The sequence below is a fragment of the Bicyclus anynana genome, chromosome Z, assembly GCF_947172395.1.
Source record: "Bicyclus anynana chromosome Z, ilBicAnyn1.1, whole genome shotgun sequence".
NCBI classification, from domain to species: domain Eukaryota; kingdom Metazoa; phylum Arthropoda; class Insecta; order Lepidoptera; family Nymphalidae; genus Bicyclus; species Bicyclus anynana.
In genome coordinates, this window is record NC_069110.1 from 2,481,105 (window position 1) to 2,503,613 (window position 22,509).

The following is a 22,509-nucleotide window of genomic DNA, read 5'->3' on the forward strand; positions in this document are numbered from 1 at the left end:
GAGCTATCGGTGACTTAGGTTCTTCTGCGGATCGTCTCATTTCTGATACGGTCACCCAGAGTAATTCCTAGCTCTGAGTCTTCTTATGAGGCTCATGTGCTAGGAGAGCTACACTACCGGAGTAATCGCGATGTTTCAGTTGAGCACCCACATCGAACATGAACACATACTATTAAGCGTAAATTCTAGCAAAATAGTGTTGCGGCCTTGTTGAATAAAAGGCGACATTTAATGTATAGCAACAAACATCATTTGAGACACATACGAGTATATTGTGTTACTTGCCGGCTCTATAAATTACTTGACGGTTCTTCTCAGCAGCTCAGCATTAGTCACTACTTAAGAACTAACGGAAAGCTACATTATCAGCAGGTAACATACCTCCTATTTTATATGCGGGTGAGAGACCCGCGGGCGTATGTGTTAGTGCCTAATATCAATGAAAATATACATTTGATTGACTCGATTTAAATCGAGAAGTCAAATCAACACAACATAAATCAGGACGTCCTGAACGAACCGTGACATCTGGCTACACTATTAGTATTGTTGTTATTTTGTAGTATATCAGCGATCCCGATCACCGTTTTATTACATGTATAGATTAATATGCCGACAGTACCGCTGTAAAACTGACCGCGAATAGTTCCTGGCTTTAAATTTTATTATTCACTGTTCATGTGACGTCGTGTGACCACCGTGAGCGTTCCTAAATACTCTACTGACATTGCTAATCAAGTGATTACGGTTGGCCTAGGATTAGAACTAGAGCCTGGCTATAACTGGCCACCGTACCGTAGAGCTGACAACTTTTTGCTTTCGTTAAATGAGGTACATCTGGCTATGCAAGCCCCGAATCAGGCCAACCTATGCTTTTCGGGGAAGGAAAATACCCAACGAACTTCTGTTGCAGCTTGCACGGACTACAATTACTTTCCCTTAACTGATGGTCCGAGATTTGGTCGCTAACTATGGGAATCATAAGCAGGCTCAGAGTCACATAGCGGGCGATGGAACGAGCTATGTTCGGAGTATCTCTGCATGATCGAATCAGAAATGAAGAGATCCGCAGAGGAACCAAAGTCACTGACATATCTCAACGAGTAGCGAAATGGTAATGGGCGGGACACATAGTTCGATGATCTGAAATGGCGATTCCGCACTAAATACGCAGTGTTGTTCGACCCTTCAGTTAGTCCACCAGGTGGACTGACGACGCCGCCTGCATCAAGCGAGTCGCAGGGATTCGCTTGATGCAGGCGGCTCAAGATCGTGATGTTTGGAAGTCCCTACAAAAGGCCCATGTCTTGCAGTGGACGTCTATCGGCTGATTTGATGATGAACTGAAGAGACTAATGTGAATGTAGCACAATAAATACCTCCGCGAGATTTTTAACTGTGGGTATGTAATATTTTGCTAACAATTTTTCGTCTTATGACTCTTGTTTCTATTGTAAGGTAGTTTTTTATTTAATAATGTCCTTGGTGAGTAACGAAGATCGTCTTTTTCGTTATAATATTGATATTAATTTTATAGTATCAATCTATTTTTTCTTCTCCCGCGTTGATAACATGTGAATTGCAAATACAGGAACGTGGGGCACGCTATTATGTAAATAAATAAATGAATGACCGACAAAATAAAGAAAGCTACGAAGCTATTGACCGTCTGAGCCAAGCCTATCTTATATTCGTGCGCCGCATTATATTTAGACGCGTCTTTGTACACAAATAATTTATTGGGGCATTTTTTTTGAGAACGCGAGCAGCGAGTGTTTACAGAATATTATAATTATACACAAACAGAAAAAGTTTACGAGGAGATACATAAATAAATACTTCTTGTTAATTGGCCCACTCGTTGTAGTATTGTGAGGGCTAGTTGTGTAAACATAACCATAAATAAATAAATAAAAAATAAAAAAGCCTTTTATTTCTTCTTATTTACAATTAATTAGTTGATAAGTATATTAATTTGTTAATTGTTAAATTAAGTAAGTTATATTTTTAAAATGTTTATTTTCTTCCCTTTTATTTAAAAGAAGAACCCTTTACGGTGAAGGCCTCCTCCAGGTGCTGCCATTTTGATCGGTCTTTTGCCTTCAGTAGCCAGTTTTTGCCGGTGAAATTCATAATGTCGAACATAACATAACCATAAGAGACGAATAATAGCATACTGTGGCATCACCGTGAGAGAGCCGGGTCCAATGAAAAAAAATTCTCGTGCGAATGAGGGCTATGAGCTAATACAAATACTTTTTAAACCATCTGTTTACATTCTAGTTAAACTTGCAATGTAACCTGCCGAACGATAAACTATAATCACTGGAAAGTTACAAGTGCACTATCTCGTTCGAAAATATATATATTTCAAGCGCGGGGAATGTGTTATTACCAGAACTTTGTAACGTATCGAAATATTATAATAATAAAACGCGATGTGCGTATTCTCGCGGTGGAGTGGGCCTAGTATTCTGGCAATGACATATGCTATGTCGTCACTAGTTGAAATTCAGCAAGAGTGCGTCCACCGAGATCAGTGAAACATCCAAGTTCAATTATTTATAGCCCGGTATTTTAAGGCGTCTATATTTGGGTTTTTGAACGCGCTCGGACCAACAAATTTATAGGGCGTCAGCGTAGCGTTCTTCCCAAGACACAGGACTGACTAGCTACTGAATGTTTGTTGTTTGATAAGTGAATAGTTTGTTTGTTTGTTGGAAAAAACAAAGCGGCAGTTTGATATAGAGTTTAACACAGCTTGAAGAATCGATGGTTTAGTATGACAGCACAATATAAATGATGTGTGAAATAATAGAATCCAATGTGACCGACAATCACCTGGCACTGGAATGTCGAGTAGTGTGAGACATACCTTTCTTTTAATACAAGGACAGACTCCGGATGTTATAGCACGTAATACTCAGTTTAGTTGAAAATTGTAATACTGTCGACAATAATATAGAATAGATCTCGCGTCTATATCTATTCTACTTCGGTCGGTAATTGATGAAGAATAGCCACCAGACCAGGCTGACAAGAGGCTTCGGTCGTGGCTAGTTACCACCCTACCGGCAAAGACGTACCGCCAAGCGATTTAGCGTTCCGGTAAATCGCTTGGCGGTACGTACGTCTTTGCCTTAAAAAAGGTGTGGATTTTTATCCTTCTCCTAACAAGTCAGCCCGCTTCATTCTTACATTGCATCATCATCACTAACCATTAGGTGATAAAAAAAAATAATTACATTTTTGAAATGTGTAATGTTCACTATTTTAAAAACACTTTTGTATCTGATTGTACATAACTGATTTTGTATAAGACTTTCGTAGATGAGTGTACTTTTAACGATAATGATGTTATTTACGATTAGTAATGACCATTTATCGCTAACAAGGGTAAAGTCCAGATATGTTTATTTACTTTAACTAAATGATGTTGTTATTGTCTTAGCTTATAAGCTCCTCCACCCAATATTACTTTCCACTTCCTTTCTAGTTCTTTTCGTGTATAGTAATATTTAATATTTTCATACTATAATAAAGTAATACTACGTCGTAACGCTGTTCTTCAAGACCCCTTCTGTACACCCAATCATTACATATGAGATACGGATATTTCTTTCTTTTAGGAAATGTTTTACATTCATTATGATCTTAAGGCCGTCCTTGGAGCAGGGTGGCGGGTTTAAGTTCCATTTCCCCTCTCCTATATGGAGGGAGAGCTGCTGCATTACATCGTTTTCATCTTATTTTCGTTTTACTATCATCTAACATTGTGTTTTTAATGAAATGACACAATTATCGTCATTTACGTACTCGTAAAATAACAATTAGTATAGTAGTGAGCAGGTTTAACATTAGTTTAATGAGAAACTAGTATTTACGAAATTTAGTTGAAACAATCGTGTTAGATGATAGTAGAAACAAAAATACGTTACCGCTTTATGTAAAATGGCTTACGGCTTAATATAGGCATTAAAGAGACATGATATTATAAATAGTAACCCATTCTTTGTCTAGACCCCTTCAGTTTTTACCCTGGCTTTTATGCGAGTATATACTCAGGGCGTATGTAAAAATCATGTCAGTGCTAAAGATAAAGGTTGTCAGAGTGGTGCGGCCTAGTTTTCGGAGCGTACAAAAATGATAGTAGGTTAAGCTGCTGATGCTAAAACAGAACCATAAAATGTATTTTTTAAATCCACCTAATAAAGTGTTTTTCAGTACTACGTACTGCGGTATAGTTTTTAAATGAACCATGAGGTATCACAAGTCACATCTATATTAATAGCGCCGTCTAAAATAACTGTTTTTCTATTAAGAAATGTGTTGAAAAATCGAGCAATCAATTAATTTGACGTTTAGTACATCAAGTAATATTGTGATGTCAGAAAATGGAGGGCAGCGACAATTTTTGACGTTGGAAAATTTTAAAAAGTAGATGATATTTAAATTAAATTTTAAAATAAATCCTAACTTTTATTAGTTGATATCGATATATTTCAGATTTCTTATTCCACGTCCTAGTCACAATTAATATTGTTTCCACTAAATTTGATATGAATCAACTGCCCTATTCGACCGTGTGAGTCTATATCTACGAGTATGTCAGAGTGGTCTATATTTCTATGTCTATACATGTAAACAATAATACATTAATATTGTTTTGTTTCTGGTAACTGATAACTATACATAAAACTGGACAATATAGTAAAGTTTCCCTTCACCACTGACTGTATCTAAATTTTCACCCTGTATATTCTGAAGCGTCCCAGTTTTACGATATATTAATTTTGTTCTGTTATTGGGTCACTACCTAAATTTCGCTGTCTCGGTGATTTGTTTACTTGTCTTACGTATTTACTTTGATCTGGGTTGACATACGCTCGCCTTTTTATTTTATTTTTTATAATAGTAACACTATTCGTGCGTGTACCATCAAAGGAAACATTTAATTAATATTAAATCAACCATTAGTTGTTAAAGCGAATGTGTTGTAAGTAATTTATCACCTCACAAAATTTTACAAGTGAATGAAGGAGTCATGGAATGATTTTAAAAGTAGTTTTATTATTTTCATGACGTTTTTGTTTATATTAGTAGTTAAAAAACATAACTTATAAAAACTAAATACTTATGATTCGGTTGAAATGTTGATAACTATAAAAATATCCATTTGAGTTTGTCTCCTTGAATTAGGTGTAAATTAGATAAATATCATCATATCATATCAGTCGATGGACGTCCTGTAACGGTTTCAAAATGCCTCATATAAATATAAGTGTATAAATCATACATTTTAACAAGTTTAACAAGTGTTCATATTCCAAAGTTTAAAATATTTTAATTGGCATGCGATTGTCTATTGATTAGAACCCATTAATCAACGTTATGTCCATAACAACACAAATACTTTTTAAGTGTCAGAGGTAACAGTTCTTGTAACACGGATTCCCTAAAATGTAATTGATACACGGCGGCTTATCAATTATTACACGAGCTCTGAGTATCATTAATACATGAACTCTCCTTTGAAATAACTCGTTGTGATTAGGTCGTTTAAATAGTTACGCCTTCGTTAATCATTTATGACCTCATTGACAGCGAGTGGCAACACCACATTCAGGTTTACCTCGGACGTCAGTATTACTTCTCGTTACTGTTTCTGTAGTTCTAACCAACTCACAGAAGGTAATGGTATTTTGGGTGAGCGTGTGAGACTTGGGTGAGCGAGTGAGATTAGTTGTGGCATCTTTTTTTTTTAAAAAAGTGGTCTTTTAAATTGGTACGCCTTCGTGAATCATTTAAGACCACATTTACAGCGAGTAGCAACGTAACATTCAGGTTTACCCTGGACATCAGTATTACTTCTCATTGCTGTTTGTGTAGTTGTAACAAACTCACAGAAGGTAATTAGTGTTTTGGGTGAGCGAGTGAGCGAGTGAGTTAGTTGTGGCATCTAAAATCTAAAAAGATGGTCCTTGGCTCCAACTCCCGCACAATGACGGTGGTTCTCTCCCTGAATATTGGTGAGATTAGATTTAAGTTTACTTAAGTTACCCCCTTTTCGTGAGGGTAATCGTTTATTGGAATGGGTGAGTTCCACATAGTGCAATGATAACTGATTGTCAGACGACAAGTAGAGCAAGGCACCATTGTAAACACAGCATAATACAGGCCTAGCTTCTACTAACATATTCTTAGACATCAATTAAAGCAAGGTACACCATATACGATAGATGGCAAGTTCATTAACAACTTCTCATGGTCACCTTACGTATGGATCAGTCTATGAGATACCGGAGTAATAAAATGCGGAGGAGACTAAAGTTTTATACGCAAGCACTATAAATATAGGATAAGGGATATGAGAGATATGGAGCTTATAATGCCATTATGCAGCTCCAATGCGAGTTGTCTGGAATCTGGTTTAATGAGTAGGTAGTACTGTTTAGTTCATAACTATCGCTATTTGATATTAAGATGAGTAGGACCGATGGCTTAACATGCTATCCGAGTCACGGGAAACTTAAACGGATACAACGTCGGAGCATGCCCAACTAGTTTCGAACCCATCCCGTATGGGTTCGAAACTAGTCGGGCCCTTAGTCATGAGCTGGTTTTTGCAACGCGGCACAATACAAACTGACTACTCGGGCATACTCCGACGTTGTATCACGTGAGTTTTAATCGAGTTTCATAATCAATTAATATGAATAACACTCGCAATAGTTTAAATTCTAAAATCACCAACTTCTCAAATCCGGGTTGAAAAGTTCTACTTTTCTTAGAATAAAGGAAGAATATAGCATAATATACTGCATAATTTGAATAAAATTTTCTGGATCTCCTTTAATAAACCTTCATACAAAACAGTATATTATCTAAGAGTGCGGTAAGTTCTGTCATGTTTATAAAATCAGGGTCCTGGCCTTTAGGTTAAATTTACATGAAAGCTTGCGATGTTATGACCCGAGGGTAGGGTATGATATGACATGGCCTCCGTGGATTCATACTGTAATATTACGTGCAGTGTAATTTTTCAAGAACATGTATAGAGTTTACACGGGACAATGTTTGAAACTTCAACGGCCTTGTAAAGGCGGAATTATATTTGTCTGACGTGTCATGTCGTGACACATCAGTGTGCCTAGTGGGAGTTTTCAATATTTTCATACTGTTTCTATCACGTTGACGTAAACGCAAATTTATATGGAATTGAAACAGTTGTGCACCCTCTGAACAGAATCGGTATCAGAGCAAGGGGACACGAAGGGTTGCGGCGCCGCATCGCAAAGATTTCAACGTATCAGCGGGCACACGAGCGGTGCAGCGCCGCAGCGTTGTTATGCCGCAGCGGCGCTGTAGCAGCGTTAGACAGTCTGTTAATAAATTAATGTATTGACGCATAGACAACTGAGCGGTGCCACTCAGATATCGTAATGCATTCACCCCTCCCCGCCTCGTCTCGGTGGTTGGAAGTCCGGTGCGACGCCGAAACGTGCGTGCAGCATCGTGTGACATGCCATAGATATTTCTATGTAAGACGACGCAGCGACACCGCTCCGGCGCCGCACCGCCGCCGCAACGCATCGTGTGACCCTGCTCTAATTTTTTATGGTAACGTTTACACTTATGTGCTGTGACATGTCGTGATGACTTTATTTTTTTATTTTTTTAGATTATCACGATTGGCTAGTGTAATATATACTACCATTTGTATTTTTCCGATAATAAAACTCCTAGGTACAACAAATACTTTTCCGAATAAACTCATGGTGACGCCATAAAATATTGAACTTTTTTTTCTTCCGAGAATAGCTTAAAATCAACATAAGCTTAGGAAGTTTGTGGTTTTACACCTCCTTGCCTCGCAGAGCATGTTATATTGTAAGTCCCAGTTATTATTATTAGCATCTAATAAGCCCGAAGCCCACTTAACCGCATATCCGTCTCGAGTCTCATTTTTCACTATTAACTTATAGTTTTAAATATGGCCATGTTGGCACTCAATCAATTAATATATCATGTAACGATGGCTCAGAATGCAGCTACATATACTTTTAAATTAAACATAAGAACGCCGTTGTTCTCTGTAATGAAATATTGAATTCTGTAATGAATATTACTGAATTCAATATGTTTCATCATCATCATTAACAACCCGTATACGGCTCACTTTTGAGCACGAATCTCCTATCAGAATGCGATGGGTTAAGCTTCCATCACCCTGGAACTTCACACATCTAGAACATTAAGAAAACTGAAAAGTTGGAGGTGAATGCCCCGGACCGGATTCGAACCAACGACCAACTCACATCTAATGCACACAAAAATGCTCTTTATAATCACGCATCTTACTGCGGTACGGTAACTGCGGTAATCTACACTGCCTGAAACCTGACACGCTCTTGGTCGACTTTTCCAAGATTTTCCTAGCAACTAAGAAAATTTCAAGGTTGAATGAAGTTAAAACTTTTGTCTAGAACGAAGTACGTAAGCTGAGTATAAAACTTATAACTAACTTCCCTAACTAATCTGTATCGGTCGGTAACCGGGTAAGGGTAGAGTTCAAAGCTAAATATAGTTTATTCTTGATAACAAAAGTGTTATACAACACTGCCCAGAGAGATCCAATTTAATACTGATAAAGAGGCAGTGTGGGTTGACAAACGATTTTGTTTACCAACCCACGCCGCCTTGTGAAAAGCTTTTTATAATGTAATAAATATTTTTTTATAATATTATATTATATTTTTATTTGCGTCATTTTATAATATGCAATTCTTGGATCACACTACGAGATATTACTACGAGTAACTAGGTATCATCATCATCATTAACAACCCATATTCGGCTCACTGATGAGCACGAGTCTCCTCCCAGAATGAGAGGGGTTAGGGCTTAATCCACCACGCTGGCCATTTTTCAATTCAAACGTTCATTTTTATTTTCAAAGTGAAAAAATACATTTAGGTTGGTTTTTTGGTGTATTATAATGATATTTATATATTATAATATAAATAAATGATAATAAAGTTTTATCATACCATTAATTTATTACACAATAAAACGAGGTACTCCTATCTCTGCGAAATCAATGGTCCTCTAGACTAACAATTATTTTTCTATTATTCTAAATAATAAACCTCAGAAATGAGGAGATAGACGCAGACGAAACAAATATAGCTCAGCGAGTCGCGAAGCTGAAGTGACTAATGGCAGGTCACATAGTGACAGTGGTGGACATCACGTGGGTTGCAGGGAGCCGCTGGATGTTAGCGGCTCGAGACCGCTGTTCTTGGAAGTCCATGTAAGAGGCCTATGTCCAGCAGTGGACGTCTATCGGCTGATAATCATGATGATCATGTAACTCGTATATAACTATATCTGTATGCAAGACGTTTGCCAGATCAGTGTTTATATAAAGTGCTCACGTTTTCATTGAAGCGGTAAATAATAAAGTTGAAGAAAGTTATAACATCATTTGCGTATAATTTGATTGGTTTATTCCTACGCGTCTCTGCTCCACTTCAGTAAGTACTAAGCTTCCTTCAACTTTAACATTTTCTTTGCGTTAATAGAAAATTTCTTCGTCAAGAATCTGTGTATTATAATATTATGAAAATAAATTAGATCGCGAACAGAGTGGAAAGAAACATATTATTTGATCGAGATAAATTTTCACTTTAAAAACATTTTATGTACCTAAAAATGTAAATTTTATAATAACAAAATCAAATTGGTAATGTAACGAATTTCGGGGTCAAACATCAGAGGAAAGTGAATTGTACTGAAAGCGTATAATTGAATAATTTATTTTTCTAAAAAAAAAGACTTCCGAGCGAGCTTTTATAAATAAAGTTTTACCAAATTCCGAGAGACCTTTTTAAGTTAGAAGTGGTTGAAAGTTCGGTTCGTAAACGTTGTAAACAAGTCCTTTCGCTGAGGCATGTTCGAATGCATACAAGTGGGTGCACAGGGCAGTTAACGTACAACCAATTAAGCGGCAAGTTAACAAACTTAGTTATTAGTTCTATAGCAGCGATATCCAAAGTTAACCTTAGCCGTCCACTAACAAAGGGGTAAATGTAAGTGACAAGAAAAGGAGATGGTCCATCTCAGGTCCATTCTTGTACCCCGTATCATTTAAATTTAAAAAATACAGGGTATTTGTTTAAATATAAATAAGTGAATAAATTTAACTAAATAAAAAGAAATAAATAAAATTAAAACCATAGTTTTTGAGTTTGAGTCAAGATGACGCACATAAAGCGACTATAACCTGACATTTGACAGCAAACGTCAAAACGACTATTGCGTTGAAAACGTCATCAATCCGCCATTGTAATTCATGTTAATGTTGCTGAGGGATTTCAGAATTTATCTTAACTATAGTCACGTAAAAGAGGAACCAGCTAGAAAAAACTCGACTACGCCGTGAAAAATATTAAAAAAGCACTGTACCTATAATAAATCAACAGAGAGGAAGAGCCCTTAAATTTCTGTTACTTCAAAGTGTTGTAGCGGTCGCGTAAAGGAGGAATTGGCTAGAAAAAAAACGATTGTTGTTCTGCAAGCTCATTCAATAGTAATAATATGCACAAGACAGATACGAGTACTTCAAAGTGTTGTAGGTACAAGTGTAGATAGAATGTCTGTTTGATGTTTTCGTTCATAACATGAAGCTGACGCCCGCGGGTGTACCGCACTGCAAGAAGCGTCACCTTCCGTATTGCGTAACCGCATTGCGACTGGCTGGTTTATAGGCCGCGTCACTTGACGCTGTGGAATGCAACCTGCATACCGTTTGCTTCTTTCATTTAAACTTCTAAATCAATACGTATAAATAAAATGAAAGTGTCTGTGTATTCAAAATGCGACGTTTTTTCAATTACTTATAGCTATTTACACGATCATTATCAACCCATAATCGGCATGTTGAGCTCGAGTCTGCTCTTCCTCTCAGAATGAGAGGGGTTAGTCCACCACGCTGGCTCAATATGGATTGGCAGAATTCATACACGCAGAGAATTAAGAAAATTCTCTGGTATGCAGGTTTCCTCACGACGTTTTTCTTTCACCGTTTGAGACACATGATATCTTTTTTTAATGTACATAACTGAAAAGTTGGAGTGGCATGCTCCGAGCTGGATTCAAACCCACACCCTACGGAATCTGAGGTAGAAGCCATTGGGCTATCACGGTGCTCTATTTACACGATACTTAAACATAATCAAGCTTTTATGAAATTTTTGTCTGTCTGTCTTTCTGTTTGTCCGGATTGTTCTATTGAAAGGCAGAAGCGATTTTAAAGAGTTTTTCACTGGAAGATAAAGGAGGTTATAGAGCAAAATAAAGTCTACTTTTTATTCCAAAATAATACATTGTTCCCGCAGGATTACTGAAAAACAGTATTTCACGCATACGAAGTCGCGGGCGTTCACTAGTCTATAGATACTACTACTAACTATTTCAGCATGGGAGCATGTGAAAATGTCATCAACTTGCTTACTGGTGGATATCACACATTTTAATAGGTTGATAATAAACACCAAAATAGTGAATCGGCTTGCTAGAGAGTCATTAACCCGCGCGTTATGAAAAATATTAATAATTTATAAACCAATCGTCAATTAAGTTTGCGCTTTTTAATAACTGCCCCTTTATTCCTTCGCAAGTCGTGCTGAAAAGCTTGTTACTATACGACCGTGGGTGGTCACTAGACAAGAAGTCTGTTCACCAGCTGACGCGTGGCGGCAAAATGTTAATACTCGTAGGTAAAAATTGTGTCAAATGTTTTTTGTAAAGTTAAAATTTTCATTACATATGTTGCAATGATTGTTAAAACTAAGAAAACGTTTTTTATTTTAAGATTTAAACAGTCGAATAAATTTCGAAGCCGTAAATGAACATTTTTAGCTACATCTAGAATATTTCGTAGCAATAAATGACCACATGATCTTGAATTAAAGCAGTATATTGATTTTACCCAAAAATCCCTAAAATAAGCTTGTTTGTAATTTTTAAATCCTGCGAAAATAAAATTATTAAATTGCTCTATTCCTACTTAAAATGGCCAATAAAAAGAAGCGGCATAATACGGAAACGCGCCCTCTCACGTTGGCCGAAAGACAAGCCAAGCCTACTCTAGGGTTTAAATAGGCATAGGTAATGATGATATATATTGATTGGGAACGTAGACCGTGTATAATATAAAAATATTACCAATATTAAAATATTTTTAACAACTAGTTCAACAAGTCTTCAATTTATACTAATATTATAAAGCTGAATAGTTTGTTTGTTTGATTGAACGCGCTAATCTCAGGAACCACTGGTACGATTTGAAAATTTTTTTCAGTGTTAGATAGCCCATCAATCGAGGAAGGCTACGAGCTATATATTATCCCCGTATTCCTACGGGAACGGGAACAACGCAGGTGAAACCACGCGGCGTCAGCTAGTTACTTATACGTAGGTTATGAGAATCTACCTAGATATATATACGTGTACAATTTATATAGTTACGCCTTTACAGAAGTTACTCTCGTACCGCCCGCCCACTGCTAATCAAAACTTTCTTCAGAACACTTAGTGGAACACGACCGCCGAGTGCGTGTCTGAAACCTACTTCTCCACTGGCTTGAAATTGAACGGCCATGTAAGTTTGCAGTAATCCAATGAACTGTCGAGTTGCCACCGCTCTAGGCTGATCACACATTTGTCTACGATACGTAAACTGTGCATTTGAAATCATATTTATCCACAGTAATTAAATATTGGCTATCTGTTCACCAAGACATGAATAGAAAATGATTTCGATCCTTGTGACCTGTTTTGACATCTTGAATTGGGTTTATTAACCATTACAGTTAGACGTCAGTTCCTAGAACAATATGTTTTAAGTAAGTGAATATTGGTTTTGACAAATGTGCATATTTTTATATTTGGGTTTTTTGCCTGTCAATAAAAAATATTAATATATTTTTTAATTTCCCTCATTTATTCATTTACCTTCTTTTTAAATTTTTAACAATGTTAATATAAAAATATAATACAAAACACTATTAAAAATTTTAATTCAGTGCCCAAGCAACCGGTGGTCAGGGTTCCAGAGTGAGGAACCTCCTCACAATACGCGCCGTCTCAAGAATCACTGCTTCTGTATCCGACTCTTGATCCAACAGTTATTATTATTATTATAAGCGTTCCTTGTTGATTATGGAACCCTAAAAAAGGTAGTCTTTAATTCGCTACGCTTGGGTGCGGAGTCTTCGATGTAAATGTACGATCAGCTTAACGCAATTCGCATATATACGTTACACATTGTTACATTTACAATTATCTAGAACGCGACTCGTAATTAATTCCCATAAAGTGTACTCAGCTCGCCCTTGATGCTTTGCAGGTCGCATTGCAGCGCGGTACATCGCGGGGATATTATTAGTTGAACTAGCTATTATTTTGAAATGTACCGTTCTATTTTGAACATTTGCGAACATTTTAATGAAAATACATTCCGTTCATATTAACTTGACGACCTCTTTGGCGTAGTTTGTTTTCAACAGAAAGGTCTTGAAAGGATTTCATAATTTACTAGCTGAAGCCGTGCGGTTTTACCCACGTGGTTCCCGTTCCCGTAGGAAAACGGGGATAATATATAACCTATAACCTATAACCTAATGGGCTATCTAACACTGAAAAAAAATTTCAAATCGGAGAGTACAGCCGTTCCTGAGATTAGCGCGTTCAATCAAACAAACTCTTCAGCTTTATATATTAGTATAGAGTATAGATGAATTAGCTCAGGCCTGGTCTGGTGATAGGCTTTAGGCTGTGGCTACTATCCTAAAGAGGAAGACGTACCGCACAACGATTTAGCGTTCCAGTACGATGTGGAGAAACCGTCGGAGGTACGGTAGAATAAACTTTTGCCTCATCCAAGTTAGCCCGCTTTCATCTTAGACTGTATCATCATTAAACAACAGGTGTTATCGCAGTCAAGGGCTAACTTGTCAGAGAATAAAAAAAAAACTCCGGTAGTGATTGGCAGAAATGAAAATTTTACGTTGTTTTTGAATACTCAATTTTGGAATGGTTAGGGAATAATTTGGCACGAACTGCTTTAATTAATTATCAGTATTAGTAAGTACTATTATTTGTGTGGTAAAATACAATATTAATTTATTGGACTATCATATACAAACACTTTATGTTTCATGAAAAATGGAAAATATATCACTTCAGAATTATTACAATTATTTTACATTAACATTTCTCTGAGAGATAAACTTTCTCTCAGAGAAATCAACTATCATCCATTATCTTAACGACTTTTTCACCATCATCATTGGCGATGTTGATGTTGGTAAAGATTTACCATTATCAACATCGTCAATCACCAAAGCTGGCACTATAGGTTTACGGTAGCTGAAGTAAGAAACGAACAAAAGGTCAAGTGACCCCTGACGCGAGTTTTTTTCGCATTTTTTTACCCAAATCGAAAAAGTGCACTACGCTAAAAAAGTTTTCACTTCAAAAAACTACAAAACCAGAATGACAGTCATCGTTAAGAACACATATTCAGCTCACTGTTGAGCAAGAGCACAGTTGAGGGTTAGGCTAATAGTCCACCACTCTAGCAGACTTCATACACGTAGAGAACTAAGAAAAATCTTAGGTTACACATATACGGGTATACAGGTTTCCTTACGATGATTTTCCTTCATCGATTGAGACACGTAATATTTAATTTCTTAGCAATAAGAATTTTGTTTAATTATTAAACATGTACAACTAAGTATGTACACAACGATATAGGTAAACAGACAATAAAATCAACATGTTAATAAAAAATAAACAAGGATGAAGGACATACGTTAATACATATACAATACTCGTATGCTGTTAAAATCATAACCCTTAGCTTCGCGGTCCGGTCAAAAAACCATCCCAATCGGATGGAAATAACTGTACACATTTTTAAAACAAAAGAGCATTGCAAGTAAAATAAACGCTGGTAAAAAAGCGTGTATTTAAGAGTAAAAGGCGCGTGTAACAAGTGCCTTCGCTTACAAAAGCACTCGTATTTGTCGGGCACGGGATCGGGTTATCGGACCGAATTGTGAACGGTTGAGTTGCTTCTGAACAATAACGGAGGCTGGGATACTGGAGCGGACACGACCTACCACGGCCTTGTTATTTATATTTTTTTTATATCACTCTGTGTTACTATGTTAGCTTGTTAGCAGTGGCGTGTTTTTGACGTGGAGCTTTAGTTTACATGTTTATACAGTGCAAGAGCTAGTGATAGCATTGGTCATGTTGAAAGTTCGCCAAACTATACTAATATTATATAGCTGAATAGTTTGTTTGCTTGAACGCGTTAATCTAAGTAACTACTGGTCCGATTTGAAAACTCCTTTCAGTGTTAGATAGCTCATTTATCGAGGAAGGCTATAGGCTATGTATTATCCCCGTTTTCCTACGGGAACGAGAACCATGCGGGTAAAACTGCGCGGCGTCAGCTAGTCTCATATGATAGGCAACTTCAACAATCTTTTGCCAGACGCCCTTTAGAGTTTTTATTATCTTTAACAGAGGCTGGGCTACTGGAGCGTACACGATATACCACGGCCCTTTATTTTATACCTTTTTATATCACTCTGTGTTACTATATTACGATGTTTTTGAGATATATAAAGCGGCTTCTGCCTTGAATCATAACATAATAACCTTCGTCGTCATCAACCCATATTCGGCTCACTGCTGAGCTCGAGTCTCCTCTCAGAATGAGAGGGGTTAGGCCAATAGTCCACCACGCTGGCCCAATGCGGATTGGCAGACTTCACACACGCAGAGAATGAAGATAATTCTCTGGTATGCAGGTTTCCTCACGATGTTTTCCTTCACCGATTGAGACACGTGATATTTAATTTCTTAAAATGCACACAACTGAAAAGTTGGAGGTGCATGCCCGGGACCGGATTCGAACCCACACCCTCCGGAATCGGAGGCAGAGGTCATATCCACTAGGCTATCACTGCTCCTTGTAATAATAACCTTGCTGGGCTGAAATTCGAATACAGGAACTCTCGGTTATAAAGCAAGGAATACCTAATTTCTCCAAAGAAGTCGTCAATTTCTAGTACCGGAGCTAGGGTATCAAAGCAAGTTATAAACAGTTCACGATCGGTGACTTTAACTGGGCGTACGAATACAGAGCTCAGCTTAGTGTTGCATTTACTGTCTGGAAAGCAATTTTAGTGGACATTTTCAAAACACAGCCGTAACTGTGTCTATTTTGGTAATGTTTGGACTCTAAATCCGCTCCAGCGTTGTTAATAGTTCGAGACGATGCCATAGGTGAGTACATATTTGCACCTACCTTTTTGTGTATATGCCGTAAATAACGGCAATAGAAATGAGGAGGGAAATGTATGACATTGCAACACGCTTATCATAAGACGATGGTCCTCCCTGCGTCACTCTAAATAGTTTAACAATAAATTTCTACCTTACTACGTCTGAAGCCAAACCGCCTTCCGAAAATAGAACCTCTATAATATACCAATGGGACGAATATCTTAACATTTCATGGATTCACCGTCTGACATGGAGAGCCGTGATAGCCCAGTGGATATGACCTCTGCCTCCGATTCCGGAGGGTGTGGGTTCGATTCCGGTCCGGGCATGCACCTCCAACTTTTCAGTTGTGTGCATTTTAAGAAATTAAATATCACGTGTCTCAAACGGTGAAGGAAAACATCGTGAGGAAACCTGCATACCAGAGAATTTTCTTAATTCTCTGCGTGAGTGAAGTCTACCAATCCGCATTGGGCCAGCGTGGTGGACTATTGGCCTAACCCCTCTCATTCTGAAAGGAGACTCGAGCTCAGCAGTGAGCCGAATATGAGTTGATAATGATGATAACCGTCTGACTGTTTCTAATTGCGCAGGTATAGCGGCAGTAGCCAATACGCGTCAAATTATATCGTTAATAGTACCGTGGCGATACAAGCGACTAGCGCTTCTGCTGCAGCTGAGTGCATGATGAAATTGGTCCATGCGGCACCACAGATGCAATTAATTATAATGTAATCAATTTATAATTTATAGCGAGTAGATAAAAATACTTTTGAGAACCAATCTAAAGTACATGTTACTTTAATGTTACCATATAACAGACGTGAAAGGGAAAATCGTAAGTCTCGTAATATATGAATGGGGCTGTCAGAAATGCCTGTTAAGTTTCAAATATCACGTGTCAAGTTTAAGGTGAAGTTCATTTTAAGGTCACGTTTAACGTTATACATGATAAAGCCATTATAAACGTCTAAGTCAGACATTTTATAAAACTGGGCTGTCAAGCTGAAAGTTTGACAGCCAAATGGGGCAATCCTATCATACTCCAGCAGGCTAATTCGCTAAATTTGACGTACAGTTGACATATACAAAATTGAGATTCTATGTAACAAATGTCATCTAATGCCTACTGACAACCTTTCGTGGATATTGTACAGTAGGTAGATGACATTTTTCAGTTGTTTTGATGTTTATTTTCATTTTTTTATTTTATTCTTTACTAGCTGACGCTGCGCGGTTTCACTCGCGTGGTTCTCGTTCGTAGGGGATATATACGGGGATAATGTATAGCCTATAGGCTTCCTCGATAAATAGGCTATCTAACACTGAAAGAATTTTTCAAATCGGAGCAGTAGTTCCTGCGATTAAAGCGTTCAAGCAAACAAACAAACTCTTCAGCTATATATTTTAGTATAGAGTATAGATATAGAAGTATAGATAAGTAAATGCTTGACCACAATCTCACCTGATGGTAAGTGATGCAATCTAAGATGGAAGCTCATTTTAATAGGTTCTTAATAAAGATCTAATTAGTGAACAGGCCAGCCGACAACTGTCTGTCATTTGAATAATGATGCCGTTATCCATCTATCCTTCACAATTTAAATGTCCATTAAAGCGCAGTATATCTTTAATGGTCCAGCGAATGGTTTCAACGTGTCAGGTGTCACTAAGGACATAACATTTCACATTATCCCGAAGAAAAATTATGTCAGTTCTTCATATGTGGACAATTCTTGGTATATCTATACTAATATTATAAAGCTGAAGAGTTTGTTTGTTTGTTTGATTGAACGCGCTAATCTCAGGAACTACTGGTCTGATTTGAAAAATTCCTTCAGTGTTAGATAGCCTATTAATTGAGAAAGGCTATAGACTATATATTATCCCCGTATTCTTACGGGAACGGGAACCACGCAAGTGAAACCGCGCGGCGTCAGCTAGTAACTTTATAAACCACTAGCGGACGCCCGCGACTTCGTCCGCGTGGAACTCGATGTAAACTTTCAACTACTCCTACCCAACTCTACCCCTACGCAACTCTACCCCTACCCTACCCTACCCCTACCCCTACCCTACCCCTACCCCTACCCTACCCCTACCTTTTCCTGAATTTTCTTTGCTATAAACCTCACGGAGCCCGAGACCTTTCCAACGAATGCAAAACCGTGGAAATCGGTTCGTGCTTTCTGGAGTTATAGCGTCAGGAAGGAAAACCCGACTTATTTTTATAAAGTAGATTAACGTCTATCTCCCACGTCTACCATGACCTAAACCTCATAGAGGCCTATAGTAGGAGCATGGGCTGAATCTTTATTATTAACATTGTGGTAGGCAAACAAAAAAAAATAAACCTCGGCTGAGTTTGTTGTAGGCTCTTCTCGTACCACGGCGCGTTTGGTACCCTCGTAACTTTAATTTTAGACTTTCGACTTTACTTACCACCATTAAATCATGATATAATTTAACGTTTCGCAAGTGTTTGTAAACTAAGCTTAATAGAAATAAATGAATTTTACTTTTTTTTGATTTTTTTATAAAATCAGTGTATATTCTTCAAACTCAAATCATGTCAATCATTGTTATGCTTGTACAAAGAAAATACAAAATTTGATACGAAGTTATTTTAAGAGCACTTTAAAGATATGTTTACGTGTATATTGTCCTTATATTCGTAAAATCCGATTTTACGGAGTACATTCTTCAATTTACACTGAAGAAGATTGACTGTGACAGTGAAATGTCATTTGTCTCAATTACTCGTTGCTTACTTGTCAGTTTGCCGTTGGATTTATGAAATATCAAAACATACAGTATCATAAGCTTGTCAGCCATATTTCGGCTCATATTCATTCATGACATCCGTAGAAAAAAATATATCGCAAATTTTATAACGGCCTCCGTGGCGCAGTGGTATGCGCGAGGGATTTACAAGACAGAGGTCCTGGGTTCGATCCTCGGCTGGGCAGATTGATGTTTTCTTAATTGGTCCAGGTCTGGCTGGTGGGAGACTTCGGCCGTGGCTAGTTACTACCCTACCGGCAAAGACGTACAGACAAGCGATTTAGCGTTCCGGTACGATGTTGTGTAGACACCGAAAGGGATGTGGGTATTCAAAAATATTCGTTAGGTATTAGCTTAATTCATGATTGGCGGGGGATTTACAAAATATGTACATCTATACTAACGGACCCGGTCAAGCTTCGCTTTGACTTATGTGTACTTCTTCACTATCCCTACCCAGTACCCTACTCCGACCCATACCACTACCCTACCCTACCCTTAACCTACCCCGCACCCACCCTTCCCTATACTGCCACTAGCCTACACCAGAAATCATTAATTAAAAAATGTGATAAATGAAGAACTGCTCGACCGATTTTGTGCAAACTTCACATAAACCATTTACTAAATAGTCCGAATAAAGCCTAAATATTTGGTTTGGATAGGTGAACCCGTTCTTAAGTTATAAAATAACAACGAAAAGTGGCTTTATATACATAGTAGGATATCCACTCTAATTTTAGAAAAGCTATAGTTCAATAATATCTGAGAGTTATAAATTTTATTGCACCTAATAAAATGTATTGCCGTTAAGTTTTAACGACTTCTTGGAAACTTACACGCTTGGATATGAAGTTATAGTGAGTTTCACGTAGCGGCACTTTGTCGGTTTTAAACGTTAAGAGAAACTTTAAAGTACGATACCTGGGGAAATTAAAAATAAAAGGTATTTGTAGAAATGCTTCTCGTGATTGCATTCAGTGAAGACGGTCTTTTTAAATGAATTGGTTTTAAACATCAAATATTATTTTATGGTGTTCGTTCTAAAATTAGAAAATATAAGTATATAGTATAGTTTATTTGACGGCCTCCGTGGCGCCATGGTATGCGCGGTGGATTTACAAGACGGAGGTCCTGGGTTCAATCTTCGGCTGGGCCGTTTGGGTTTTTCTTAATTGGTCCAGGTCTGGCTGGTAAAAGGCTTCGGTCGTGGCCAGTTTCCACCCTACCGGCAAAGGTGTACAGCCAAGCGATTTAGCGTTCCGGTACGATGTCGAGTAGAAACCAAAAGGGGTGTGGATTTTCATCCTCCTAATAACAAGCAACGTCTAGGCTAACTGTAACTGTACTAGACCCACGAGACAGTTTAATAAATAGGTGTAAAGTAAAATGAAGTTCTGTATCTGCTTGTAGTCTTGTAGAGTGGATCATGAGGTGCTGAATTCGAATCCTGAGTCAGATGACTCGTAACATACTGAGTTTTTTTTCTTTTTAGAACTTTTTAGTTAAATTCTCAACCCGGAGTTGGGAAATTGGTGGTGTTACGTTCCGTGCTTTGGAAATCAGGTGAAGTTGTTAACAACTGATGAAGGCCACTGTTGGGGTCCACACTCTGAAATAGGCCGTTAAAATAGGCTGATGTTGATGATGATCTATACTAATATTATAAAGCTGAAGAGTTTGTTTGTTTGAACTCGCTAATCACAGGAACCACTGGTACGATTTGAAAAAATCTTTCAGTGTTAGATAGCCCATTTATCGAGGAAGGCTATAAGCTATATATTATCTCCATATTCCTACGGGAACGGGAACCACGCGGATGAAACCGCACGGCGTCAGCTAGTGATATAAATAAAATTGTGGTGTACTTACATTGATCACGACTCTCTCGCAAAAGTCGTGGTCATGTTGAATCGGTTCAAATGTCACTACGCCGCCTGGTGGCGGCCGGACCTGTTCTTCTTCTTGACTGCCTATTTTCGGCAGCGACCTAAAACAAAAAGAAACAGTATTAAATCAAAAAGAAGAAAGGAAGAAAGATTTAAAACAAAAAACATAGTATGAAAACAAATACGAGTAGAAGAACGATAAAGAACGAATAACAAACGAAACAATACACGCATAACTATAAAATCCCCGCCCAAAAGTAAGCGTATCTATAGCCTGTGTTATGGGGTACAAAAATAGCTGATTTTACCATATACATTCATATATTACATATAAATACTTATAGTTAATATAAATTAAAGGTATAAAAAAACACCTCTCAGCGTATAGCGCCAGCGCCTGTTTGTGATTTGAAAACCTTCAAATGGGTAATACTATCGGGGTCAAGTAAAAATCTTTTTAACAATAATGAAGCAATTAATGGTAATGCCTTTATATACATTTTTGGGCATATACTAAAGTGGACTCAAACATTACTGAATTTCCTGGACTGTAAACTCTGCAAACTACTGACATCATACCGGGTGCATCACCCCCGTTCATCTATAATGAGGTGGTACCTCCCACACAAGTGTGAAGATGAGAAAGACGTGACTTCTTGAACGCCAATAATCTCCATAATCGAAGGTTGCCTGGAAGAAATCGCTACTTAGCGATAAGGCCGCCTTTTGTATGCTGATCTCTTCCTAATTTGTTTTTTATTTCACTTGTTTTTGTCTTTGTGGTGTGCAAATAAAGTATATTTATCTTTATCTTATAATCGTGAGGTGTGCAACCTCAGAGGTCAATTTTTCTGGAGGAGAATCGTCTGTCGTCAAAAAAGGCATTAAGTTTAGCATAGGCAATATGCTTTAATTTGAATAAAAGCTCCGCAAAACTTCATTTAATAACAGACACATTGCAATTTTTTACATCAAATTATTAAATGTTTAAAAACATTTTATTTTAGGTCATAACGCCACTTCGACTGCACTCGTTGACAACTCAAAAGCAATAGTGATACACGTGACCCATATTCGTGGGATTTCAATCGCGGAGTTTGCGATGACAGTCATCTAGTCGTCGGGTTTTACTGTGTCAATGTTGATGTTTTTTTACTATCACACTAATATTATAAAGCCGAAAGTTTATGTGTGTGCGTGTGTGTAGTTTTTTTTTTAAATGTGCATTTTAAGATTTTTTTTAAATTCTTTACAAGTTAGCCCTTGATTACAGTCTCACCTGATGGTAAGTGATGATGTAATCTAAGATGGAAGCGGGCTAACTTGTTAGGAGGAGGATGAAAATCCACACCCCTATCGGTTTCTACACGACATTGTACCGGAATGCTAAATCGCTTGGCGGTATGTCTTTGTCGGTAGGGTGGTAACTAGCCACGGCCGAAGCCTCCCTCCAGTTGTGAAGGAAAAC

The 22,509-nt window shown here is 37.7% G+C and overlaps 1 protein-coding gene across 1 annotated transcript in view; it reads right to left on the minus strand.

Annotated features, from left to right (window-relative positions):
• Positions 1-22,509, minus strand: part of LOC112043799 (potassium voltage-gated channel protein Shaker) — a gene marked incomplete in the record, with an annotated part of 391,434 nt that overhangs the window by 31,403 nt on the left and 337,522 nt on the right. The window contains 1 exon segment of the mRNA XM_052890740.1: positions 21,025-21,142. Coding sequence (XP_052746700.1) covers positions 21,025-21,142 — 118 coding nt within the window.